Source organism: Myripristis murdjan, chromosome 6, assembly GCF_902150065.1.
Source record: "Myripristis murdjan chromosome 6, fMyrMur1.1, whole genome shotgun sequence".
Taxonomy (NCBI): domain Eukaryota; kingdom Metazoa; phylum Chordata; class Actinopteri; order Holocentriformes; family Holocentridae; genus Myripristis; species Myripristis murdjan.
Genome location: NC_043985.1, coordinates 12483262 through 12496250, shown reverse-complemented (window position 1 = coordinate 12496250; position 12989 = coordinate 12483262). Strand labels below are relative to the sequence as shown.

Here is a 12989-nt window from a genome sequence, read left to right as displayed (position 1 = left end):
TTAATAATTTAATAATAATGATAAATTGACCACAGGGGTATTGATAACTTGTAACACCTAAACACAGGGTGATTCACTGGCAAGAGAGACAACAACATTCAGCTGAAAAACCCATGTAAAGCTCTTGTGCTGACAAGAATCAGCTATGCTGAATCACTGGAGCTCCTAGCTATTGATGCTTTAGACATTATCAGTGTGTCTGAGAATAGACTCTGGTGCAGATAATGTGAACATAGCTGCTTCCTCATTTATCTGTGCTCATGTCTAGACCTTCAATTGTCTATATACAGATTCTCCAATGCAGGATTATAAATGTTTTCACCACCATAGACAACAACAACAATGCTATGGAGACACTATAATCCAGGCTTTACCCCATGCTCAGGTGCCCTTTGGGTTCAGGAACAAGCATCAACCTCTACTCTGCAGCACACCAGGGCACAGCAGGCCAGCAGTCTTGTCCATATCACCCCATCTTAACTCATCAGGGTGTATGGGACAGCTGCCTGGGATAGTAACCTTTCTCATCCAGGGAGGGAGAAATCCTTTCTGAGAAACACCACCATTATTTACCAGGTTTTTTTCCACTTCTCCCTTGCATAAAAACAGGCGGGCGTGTTATGGAACAGCAGCAAGTCATGGATTCCACAGGTGGCCCTCGCTAAAGCAGGACTATTCCTCCGCTGTATGCATGTGAGTGTGTGTGTGTGTGTGTGTGAGACAGAAAAAGGGAGTGAAAGACAGGGAGCTAGGCATACAGTAGCTAATCCTTCCTTCTATGCCTGCTAGCTTGCCTTATTGTGGGGGATGATACACAATAATTGGACATGCATGAGAGGTATGGTCATGGATTCTCTTTTTTCATCTCTGCAAGTTCATATCTGGGGATTTCCATAAAGCAGATCCCCCCTCTGCCATTCTGCACTCTTCTCTTTTTTCTGTGCCTCTTTTCAAAGATTCGCTGTGAAAGCCTCTGTATCTCTCTCTCTCTCTCTCTCTCTCTCTCTCTCTGTCATTGCATCTTGATTTGTCTCCCTCCCTGTGTGAGGCTAGAGGCTTGTGAAGGACAGGAGGGAACTTCCATAGCGTAACACCAGAGGCCATAGGACAAGGTTTGTCATAGCTACAAACATAATCCAAGATTAGGTTTCTGATCACATTGTCTGAGCCTCTGTTACACGGTTGCCCTGGAAATGGGAAGGTATATGAGTGTGTGTGTGTGTGTGTATGTCGGTGGGAAGGGGAGGCAGAGAGAGTGAGAGAGCGAGAAAGAGAGAAAGTGAGTAGAGAAAGAGAGAGAGAGACAGAGACAAACAGACAGACGCGGGATCTGGTTTCTGGCCTCTCTACTGTATATTCCAGTGGAGGTTGCACATTCCTGAGATGAGACCACATGACTGGAGGGATGGAGGGGAGAGAGGGGGGTGGGGGTGGAGGGGGGGACATAAGAGGGGGTTGCAACCATTGTTGGGCTAAGCTAATGTGTGGATCAGATGGGGGCGGAGGAGGGATTGGAGCTGAGCAGAGTCATAGACCATCTATGTAAAGCACTCCCCTGATGAGACAAAAGTTCCTGCAGCTGCTGGCACAATTCTCCACAGAACCATCAAAGACATGGAAACAGGGAGATAAACGGAAACCATTAAACATCCGTGAGCGTGATGCTATGTGTCGGAGCACTGTATCTAGGTCAACTGTATCATCCCGGAGTGCAAATTTTCTGCTGAGCGTAACTGCAGTAGGACTGAGTGTGTGGCTCTGCTTGGAGCTTGCATGGATAGAGTTAACTTACACTGTTGCTTGTCTTGACAGGAAACAGGAAGTTGCATAGGAAGAGACCCCCATCCAAGAGCAGGGGGGGGTGGAGGGGTGGGCTGCAGAGGGCTGCAGAGCCACAACAAACTCACGCACACAAACACAGAATCTCCCCAACCGCTGACGCAACTCACAACAAAACATTTGGCTTGGCTTTACTTCCGCAAGGTCGACTGGAATGTGAGTGAGCCCTGCCCCCTCTGCCCCCTGTACTACATCAACCTTTTGACCACCAGCAGGAGAAGAATAAATAAGCAGATATGACGACGAGGCTCTTGCCCGTTAACAGCTTCACTAAATGTTTTTTTGTCTTCTTAGTTCATAAAAGTTTAGTGGGAATAGGATGGGGGTTAAGGTCCATTTCAGAAAGCCAAGGAGGATCCGTTGTGTCCTCTGGACGTGGGTGGGTGGGTGTGTTATGTGGTGTTGCACAGGACTTCAAACTGGTTCAAGGATTGGAAGTGAAAAGCAGGCATGAATAGCATTTTACAAAAAATGAGCTGAAAACATGAAAGATTCTGATTTGTGTAAACTGGTTGAAGACATTATTTTTTCATGCCATTTGATAAAACCTTGAAGCTGTCCTCTAGGATGGTATTTTTATTTGAGCTCCAAATGTCCAAATATCAGATCTAATGTTTCATGTGCCTCTATTCATTGTAACAATGTGCCTCAGTGTCTTTCTGAAACAACCACAATGAGCCTCTCAGAGCGGGACCACCAGCATTTTTGTCCACCTTGTCAGTCATCAGCCTAAGATGAACCAGGGAATGAGCTCACTACCGTTACACATTTTTGCTAAACACAGTACTGCAATTACTTAAAATAACATATAGTTGACCAACTAGTGTAGAAGAATCCACATAGCTCAATTAACCTTTTTCAATTAACACTGTTCTTCAAATGAAACATTTATGGGATAAATAAAACTTAACAAGCTTATTTGTTTTTAGCCCAGGTCTCTAAAACATAGGCCTGTCTCATTTTTATTTTTGTTGATGGCATCTCATAGAAATAATAACACATTTAAGTTTACCGCATATATGAATATACAGAGAGATGATAACCATTATTTATTTATTTATTTATTTATTTTTATTCAAACCTAGGAATGCTTTTTAAATCCTGTTGTTGCATGTGGTCCTCTTGGTAACCAGAAGCTCACCTCAGCAAGTTTGTAGGGCACGATGAGTCTCTCTCCAACAGTCACCGTCTTCCTGGTTGTCAGCGCTTCAAGCAGCATTTCCTCTTTCACCTGGAAAAGGACAAATACAAGATGAGGGACAAAGTCATGGGGGAAGGAGCAGAGGGGAAGGCTGGGGTGTCAATACAAGAGACCAAAGATTTCTCTGTGCGGTGACAAAAAAAAAAAATTCGCCTTCAATGTACGACGGAGAGTCCGAAAAATAACAATAACATTTTGCTTGAAGTGTACTTTGGATTTCTTTTGCTTTTTCAGTTCAGCCAAACTTTGAACTTGAGGTCATGTTAAATACTTTGTGTGTGATGTACTGCGCGTCGTTTTGATAACAAGAAGCAACATTTGGTCATGCCTGACCCTCCATTCTGCTGATGCCCATAATAACTCAGCTGCTTCTAACTAGAATAACGGGCCAAGATTAGCAGTTCTCAGGCCAAACAGTGCACGCAAACACTGCTCTGCGTCTGCACAGCAATATGTAGCCTTGCGCACAAGTATGCACACGCACACGCACGCGCACACACACACACACACACACACACACACACACACACACACACACACACACACACACACACACACACTCTAAACTTGGCCCAGACAAACCACTGACAACAGGGCCACACTGGGAGAGGCAGATGTCACCACACACATCTCCTGCAACCATAGGGATTATGGGAGTGGGTCAAACAGCTGCTGCTAAGAGCATGCATGTGTGTGTGTTTGTGTGTGTGTGTGTGTGTGTGTGTGTGTGTGTTCGTGTGTGTATGAATGCATGTGCAAGCATGCCTTTGTGCATACATATGTGATTGTGTGTCTTAATGTGTAAAGGCAAGTGTGTTGATATTAAAGTTAATACGGTTATGGCTCTATTTCTGTCAGTTGCCTCCTTTGTAAGGACTTTGATGTGTACAGAGGAGGGGGATGGGAGGAGTGTTGAGTGGGGGGCATAATCAGACTTCATTTCACACTGACTGGTAATCCCTCAACTGAGAGCAAAGCCTATTCTGTGACTCGATGATTGGTCTTTAGCCTGTACACTGCAATGTATTAGTCGCCTGGAAACAAGCTTGCTGCTGGGTGTATGATCAAGGCACTGGTAGCATTTACATCTGTAGTTAAACACTGGTTTGGGGTCAGTGATCCTACTCTTAAACTAACCACTTTTTACTCTAAACATGATGAGCATGACTTTGATTGTAGGTTAGCAAATATCTAGGTCAAATTGATGGTTGTTGTCTTTTTCTTTCTTTATAAAGAAATACGTAAACTGCAGGACAAATTTTTCCTTACTCACCTCATAACCTTTTGTTAATATCCACTCTTCATTTTGATATCCAATTATTTTTTAAAAAAATAACCTTAAGCATAGTTTGCCAGTTATTTATTCACCTTCTCCTTCCAAACCAAACCATGTGAGGCATTTGTGAACAGTGGAAGACAATTAAAAACAAATAAATTTAACAATTTTTTGAAAAAGCATTGCTTGGTGGATTGGATGCATTGCAAATTGAATGAACAAATTTCTTGGATTTGGATCAGCCTCTGAGTCCAAATCGCTGTTAAATGATATTGTGTTTTTCAAATTTGCACTGAATAATAACAACAAATTCAGTCATAATGGGGTCTGGGCACAAAATATGCTATACCATCTGGAGTGAGTTCAGATTCATCAAGGGATTTTTCACATTGGGCCAGGTTTGCATTTCCAGACTTAAGTCACTCCACTCCACAGCCCAGAGGATCCAGTCTTTCAACCCCCCATCCTGCCCTAGTAGCCCCACTTCCTCTTCCTGTTCCGCCCCAACAGGAAACAGGAAGTCCCAACCAGTCCTTTCCCATTCATGCATCAATCTACACTTAGGGCAATTAGTTTTCCCTGGTAAGTGCCTCACATGACCGTGGTATACAGAGGTTGTGCGAGCAAGACATGGGTCACATCTCATTCACTTCAACGTGATGCAAATTTTACATAGCAAAATGAATAGGTTATTTTAAAAAGAATCATAATAATATGTTGAGCTCAAGCATGATTTCCAACAATGGTGATTCAGCGATGCAAATAAAGTGTTCACTCCAAACTACTGGCATCTGCAGTTTGGCTTAGCTTTCCCTTCAAACAGTTCCAACCTTGCGTGACTCATACACAACTGAACCGCTTCACTCAGAAAAACCTCAGATGCTTATTTTAGCCATTTAGCAGACGCTCTTATCCAGAGGGCCATGCAATAAGTGGGAGAGTAGTAGAATAATCACAAAAAATCATGCATCATCAATTATGGAAATGGCCCCTGTTTCACCTAAAAAAAAAAAAAAAAAAAAAAAAAAAGTCATGTATTGTCAGTAATAGAGATCTATCTGTACACTATCATTGACCCAAGCACCCAAGGAAAGAAGGCAGCTCTAAAGGTATTTCCAGTGTAAACCACAATAAGCATTGGCTTTACTGTATTTAATTCCTCATGTAGCTAACCTCAGGGTTTTGTTTAATTTCGTTGTGTAGAATTTTGGTTTTCCCTAATAGATGGATGCTTCTCTGACATATACTGTATAGATGTGTTTTTTTAGACAGTATGTGTTCTTTTTCTTGTGGTGTTTTCTTTGTTATTTCTGAGCTTTTTTTATGTATACCTCAGGAAGACTAACTGTCCACTCTAAGCCAGCTAATGCAGGTCCAAAAACAACCCCTGAACCTAAAACATGAACCCAGAGCGTGTGGTCAGCATGTGGCTCAGCTCACATTGCTGCCACACCAAGTCAAACTGGACCTCTGGATTGTGGAGCAGACCACTTCTGGTGTTAAGGGGAACCTTGACTGGCTCACCACAGTCATAACATCCCTGCGGTGTTGTTGACAGGAGTCTCCGGCGCACTTTGGTCATTGTTTTGTCAGTGACTCAACAGTCACGTCCGACTAATGGTTGCAGCTTTTAACTGGGGTTGGGAAGAGACACCATCCCTCAATCCCGAGGTAAATCAGAACAGTATGTGGATGGTTGGAGTTGTCACGGTGTACAGTGATGATGATGTCTGTGCATCTGTGTGTGTGTGTGTGTGTGTGTGGTCCCCTCTCAGAACTCAGCCATAAACTAGCAAATGCTGCGTGGCACGCAAACCCATCTGGATTTTTTTTCCTATTTCTCTTGTCCATGTGGACAACACAGTGTCCAAGTCAGTCTGAGCCTACAGACAAGACTGATTTAGTGGACACTGGATACCTTTAAACATGTCTGCCTAGACTGCAGTCAGGAAAACATGCATAGATCATAGATCACCTTTGTAAGAACTGCTTTTCAGTTTAAAGTTTTTTTTTAATTATTTTAATGTTAAATAATAAAATAATCTAATGAATTAAAAAATATATATATAAATAAATAAACTGCAAGGGTTTATCAATCATATCACCTCAGAACAAAAAAAGTAACAAAAAGTCAATTATAAGTTAAAACTTAAACTGCATTAGATAACAAAATTAAAAGAAAACAAGATGATAGGGTCTGGGATTACTGTTTGCCATTTTTTAAGTTTGGCATTCATTTAACTGGGCAGGTGAATTTGAAGCAGTTTGTATGTAGTTACTGGTGGAAAAGCATGCCCGCACAGCAGCACACAAGCATGACAGGTCTGAAAATAGCCTCTACACAAATAGCACTTTGTGGAAGCACCGGATGGTTACACAGCTCTCTGGGACCTGAAGCACCTCTTAACTTCTGCTGACACCACAAGCTGTTCTCGTACGGATAAGGCTAAATAGCTTCTTTGTAAAAGCCGCACACTGGAGGTAAATCGTGCCAACAGGAATTGCAATCTCTCGCAGCATTTCAAACATGGCAGAGGAAAATCCTATGCTTAAAACGGATTCCAGCTGCTTTCGAAGTTCAGTAGGTTCATTAAGTTTTAAGTATCTTCGGTTCTTTGGTTCAGTGGGCATGTGATGGAATATCTCTGGGAGACAAAATGGCATGGAGGCTGTGTAGGGTGAATAAACTAACCCTGTGGTAAAATCCTACCTCGATTCTTCATTTTTATTATCCCTCTAAGTATTTATAGGATTGTATTTCAGCACTATATGGGAGACAAAAAGAACCTTTGTGATTTTGCTCTAATTCAAAAGAATCCTACAGCACCTCTGAATATACAGGATTCACGTTGCAATTCATTTTGCACTTCCCAATAAGAGTAACAATTCTACTAATCAAAAATTTTTAAATGAATGATTCCAAAATAAAGACAGAGTCTTTGATCTTCTTGTTGGGCTGCTGAAAATCTTCTCGATTAATGCAATCTGACACTGATCAAGCTGCACTGATCATTGATCCAGGATATTAGCTAAACCCAAGTATTAGTACTGGATGACAAAAGTTTGGGTATCACAAGAAGCCACATATAACACTGAAGAAAAAAACTATTTTTCACTCAAACAGGGATCTGTAATGAAGTAAAAATTGATTGAACAACAGTATTTTTGTCATCAATAGGTCAGAAAAACTAGCAGATCATAACTCTGACCCTTGCTGCTCACCTCTAGCAGCTCTGAGACAATGGGTAGCACCTCCGGGTTACAGATGTCGATGGAGTCATCCCGGTAGGTCTTCTTCTTGTAGCGGATGTTCCCCAGATGGAGGATGGCTGACAACAGGGAGAAGATCCTGACAAGGAACAGAGACACTGGCTATTACATCTGCATTTTGTATTTTCGGCATTCTTGTGATATCCAGCGCGACTTGTAAGAGGTTGAGTGAACAGGACACTTGAACAGGATACTTTAGCCAGGTTGTTGAAGGAAACAAACCTTTGACATTTCTGCTTAACTGTCTCTTTAACTTTCATAACAATGTTATACTATTAACATCATCGTATGAGACCTCTTTCTCTTAACACTGGAGAACCAGTACATATGGCTTCTGTCAAACAAAAACTGCACATTTCCAAAAGTTTTATTTTGATAATACTTAACAAAAATGTCTTTACTTCCTGGCTTATCTGTGTTTCCTTTGTACAAGTCACACTTGATGATAGTAAACAAGCTACCACCAAGAAAAGCTCCTTTACATTTATTGTTCTGGCAAATGCAACACTCATGATCTCAATTCTGGAAAAGTTGCAACACACAGGGACGGAAGTTGAAAACATTTATGGTAAACACAGACAAAGGTAGACAGCACATGTCAGCTCTGATATCTCGCATGTCTTACTGTTTGCGTGTGACAGGTAGGAAGCCAACCATTTCCATAGCAAGCTGCAGCCGCTCAAAGTCATGTTTCAGGTCTTCTCCTTCCACTGTGAAGCAGTCCTGCTGGTGTAAGGCGCGCATGCACACACACACACACACACACACACACACACCCATGCACACACACGCATGCGCACACACACACACACACACACACACACACACACACACACACACACACACAAACACACACACACACACACAGACAGACATGAAGGAGAGAGACATCAGCATTAAAAAGGATTCTTAATAATCAGACAACACAACAGTTCTGCGATGAGCTGTTTTGATAGCTTCTGAATCCATTTCACTATGAAAGGGATGTACCAGTACTTTATCTTACCGATTTACATTAGTGTGCGAATGTCTTGCAATTGCCTTAGTGTGTGTGTGTGTGTGTGTGTCACTGTCTGCATACATGAATGCATACCTTTGTGATTTAGTAACTTCATAAGTCATAAGTGAACACCTGAGTGAATGAATAAATAATAGCCGTTGCAAACAAGATACTGAATGAGTGAGTGGGAGAACGAGTGTGTGTGTGTGTGTGTGTGTGTGTCTCCCCAGGCCCTCCAGTTGGTCAGCATGTCTCTGCTCCGGCAGCAAGCCTCACTCAGGCTGTAATTAGCACATACCATAGAGACCGGCCAGCGAGTGAAGACGCAGGAACCCATAATCCTCACTCTGGATCAGCCACTTGTGCTCTTTAACATTCAACACTACTATCCTCTCCATTGTTTTCCTTTGGCTTGTAACTTGCCAGGAACTGAAAAGCCAACAATTGGCATATCTCTACAGTGAGCTTCTCCAATTGCAACAAAGGGGTTTTGAGGCTTCTCGAGCTACGGGTAAGTCCCGGGGAAAGGCAATTTTCAAATTGCCGGGTTTGTTAGACCTCTGTGCCAAGCGGCACAACGTGATACGTTCAAGGAAGTTGGGAAAATAAAGACATCAATGTTGGCCACTTGTAGGGAATAATTTGGTTTTAAACCAAACCCTTAACTCCTGGTACTTAGGGGGGAAAAGGCGATGGATTGGGTCCAGTAGCAGAACAATCTGTTCTTTTCACCTATTTTAAACAGATTTTCTTTCTCACTTCATTATTCATATATTGAGGTTGTAACTGGAAGTCAGCTGTGAATTTACAACACTCTTGGTGCGGGCTTAACTTGAACTTAGGAGCTCAACCGATAATGCACATGTAACTTTTTGATAGATCACTCCTGGATCCAGTTAAAAGCTGCGCATAACACATTGAGTTGAGGCTGTCCTGTTACTTACCATGAGTTCATCAAGACTTGAGTGATTTATTTCAGTTTTGCGCCCAAAACAGCATGCCACCCGTCCCTCGACATTCCATCCAAGCAAAAACCATAGACACCCAAACAGGCAGACAATGCAAACCCGCAACCACCATGACCCAGAACAAAACACCCGAGAACACACATCAAATGCAAACAACAAAACAGAATGTTTGGTCTTTGGGATCTTCTGGAAACATTGTATGCTTTATTTAAATTTGTTTATTTTCTATTTCTGACAATAGACATTGTGTCTGGCATCTGAACTATAAAGTCATGACTGTTCAAGAGGCGGTTTTGGGGGTCAAAGGTTAAATAGGCCCACAGGGTTGGTCAGATGCTCAGACAGCTGTCAAGGGCTGCCGGGCTTTGTGTGTGTGTGTGTGCTTGTGTGTGTGTGCGTGCGTGTGTGTGTGTGTGTGTGTGTGTGTGTGTGTGTGTGTGTGTGTAAGTGTGTGTGTGTGTGTGTGTTCGGTGAAGACGGTGACATCATCTTGTTGGATGCTGGGGTCACAGACTGATGAGGTCATCGGCTGACCCCAGGGAATGAGAGCATGTCAACCGTCAGATGGGACAAGGAGAGAAATGAGACAGGGGAGCAGGGGGAGGAAGGAGCAAGAGACAGAGGGGCAGAGGTGGAAGGATAAAGAAGAGAAAGAAGAAGGGGAAGAGAATGGAGAACAGTATGAAAGAAAAGATTAAATACCGACTGACAAAAGATGTGAGAGTACTGGGCAGCTTGCTGGTGTCTGTGTGTTTAACTGCGTGAATGTGGAGCTGGACTGCGCTGAAAAAGGGCGAGCGTCCTCGGAAAACCTTTCCTGGATGAGTAAAGGTTTAAAAATGGGGAAGGTAAGAGCCAAAGTAAAGAGAGAAGTAGGGCAAGACTAATAGACAACCTGTGATACTTATAGTAGTATTTACACTAATCAGCTCTGTCAAGTGTTTGCTAACTGGCAAAGTCAAGGTAAGGTAATCTCCCTCGAAGACACATTAAATCCTTTTAACCACACACAACAAATCCCAGTGACCAAACATTGACCACTTCGGGTGACAGCTGGCAAGACAGAGGCAGGCTCATGACCAATGAAGCAGTAAATGCACGCACGCACGTACGCACACACACACACACACACACACACACACACACACACACACACACACACACACACACACACACACACACACACACACACACACACATACAAAATGGACCACATACTTAAAAGGAAGTTTCAGGATATGAAGCCTGTCTGTCTGAAGCCATATATCTGTTAGGCTGTACATGGGGATTGTTTGTCTTACGATACTAAAGCTAGACGAAATGAATGGAATTTCTTGTGCACGATTTTGAAAGTCATTTAAGTCCCATTTACTTAATCTAGTCTAGCATTACAAAAAACAACCAATCTAAGATGCTAGACAATTTTGCAATCACCTCAAGATCATTGGCTGGATCTTTCTTGTATGAAGACTTGTTTTCACAATAACTAAAATCACCATTAACCCTGTTCGAAAGATGCTCGTTTTGAACTTGGGATGACAAATTCCAACACAGCAGACTGGCACACTGAATATAAAATGAGTTTTACTTCGACAAAATACAAGTGCTGACTTCACATAGACCAAACACTGGTGAAATTAGTCAGCAATTTTGAGAACGCTACTGGATCAAAATGTTGTCTCTTGCAATACAGCTCTCATTTCAAATTGAGCCAGTGTGGAGGATTTCTCTTCTATTACTTTTGTGGTTTTCCCCCAACGCACCTGCTCTAAAATGTTTTTGAGTACAGTGCAGGAGTATTTTCTGACGTCTACCGGTAGCTTAATGGGCAAAATATGAAAATATGAATCTATTTCCGTCCATATTCCTGGTATTTGTCTTATGTTTTTCATGTTATCTGTAACATGATACAAGTTAAATTCCTCTCAGTTGTATCATATGTACTGTAACTTAATCATACTAAATTTCTCATACTTGGTGTTATGTAGGTTATGTTCAAAATGGCTATCTCTTGATACATTGTTTCATGCATTGCTGGACTCTCACTTACGGATGCATGAATGTAGAGTGTGAGGTCCCTTTGTCCGTGTGAGCTCCTGTGGACTAAATTCCTGCACAATTATTGCACTTAGTGATGGATATTCATTCCAGCAAGACTGACCTCTGTAAATCCTGTAGCTTCCCTTTAAGACTGGCAATCTCCAGGTCTGACATCTTTACTCTTCCCCTTTGGCAAATCATCCAAAACTAAATATTTATTTGAAGGGATTCCTTTACCTTTGAATTTGATTTGGTTAATGAGCTAGCATGTGGCTAGCCATGTCGCTATAGGTTAGGGTTAGGGTTAGGGTTAAATTATTACCTGCAGATTATTATTCTATGTTTATAAACTTGTTAACATTCTGTCTCTAAATTTTACCATTTTGATGGTAAAAGACTTTAAGTAATTTTCACTAATATTCTTCAGAAAGTGCTACAATTAGCTGTGACTTCCACTATCAGAACGAATCAGAGTCACTTTTTTTAAAGGATGCATGCCTCATTTTGGGAAAAAAAAAAAAAAAATCTTGTACAAGAATCTCTTGAGGAGAAATGACCAATTACAGTAAAATTCAAAATACCAAGGCATCCCTTTAAACATTATTGAGGGAGTCCACAAAACTCCCTCGGTGTGGAAGAGCAAACGATGTCAGTCCAGGTCGCCTCCATTTTTATGCAGCCGTTCCATTTCAGTGAAACAGGAAGTGTGTTCACAGTGACACTTTGTGAGGACAGAGTCAGACCATGAGCGGCACCCAGCACCAAAAAACCAGTGAACCAAGACACACCCAACAACAGACACACACACACACACACACACCAGCTTCTCCACACAATACTGACCAGCTCGCTCTCATAGTAATTGTCCCAGGGGAGTTTGTGCGATTTCTTTGTCATCTGGAAGCAAGGCAGAGCGGGTTAAGAAAATGTGGAAACTAATAACACACAACACACACACTTTCCAATGACTAAGGAGAAAAATCTCTAATCCTCACACACACACACACACACACACATACAAATAAAACTCAACAGTTACGGCAGCTGAATCCATTAGGCTGTGACCAAATCAGAGACTGAAGATGACACAACTGGTTTGAATTGCAGGGATTGAGATACAATATTACACCCATTTGCGAAAACTTTATGTTTTGGGTGACACACTCTCCGTACTCGCGCTGGAGACAGACAGACAGACAGGCAGACATAAGAGACCGAATCTACCTCAGAAACGTGAGAGAGAGCTAAATATGGATAATCATTTTGATCCTTTGTGACACCATGTTTGCTCTGATTTAGACTGAGAATGCCAGTGTGTGTGTGTGTGTGTGTGTGTGTGTGTGTGTGTGTGTGTGTGTGTGTGTCCCTGACAAACAGCAGGCATGCTTCCAACAC

At 42.1% G+C, this 12989-nt stretch overlaps 1 protein-coding gene across 10 annotated transcripts in view; it reads right to left on the bottom strand.

Moving 5' to 3' along the window:
- LOC115360624 (unconventional myosin-IXAb-like) overlaps positions 1 to 12989 on the bottom strand; it is a 144558-nt gene that overhangs the window by 52692 nt on the left and 78877 nt on the right. For 9 of the 10 annotated variants that reach the window (XM_030053631.1, XM_030053632.1, XM_030053634.1 and 6 more), the window contains exons 6-9: positions 12438 to 12491; positions 8212 to 8309; positions 7539 to 7665; positions 2981 to 3070 (exon numbers count right to left, since the gene is read on the bottom strand). In XM_030053631.1, coding sequence (XP_029909491.1) covers positions 2981 to 3070; positions 7539 to 7665; positions 8212 to 8309; positions 12438 to 12491 — 369 coding nt within the window. The remainder of the gene's footprint in view (positions 1 to 2980; positions 3071 to 7538; positions 7666 to 8211; positions 8310 to 12437; positions 12492 to 12989) is intronic. The other variant, XM_030053635.1, reaches the window with a different exon arrangement.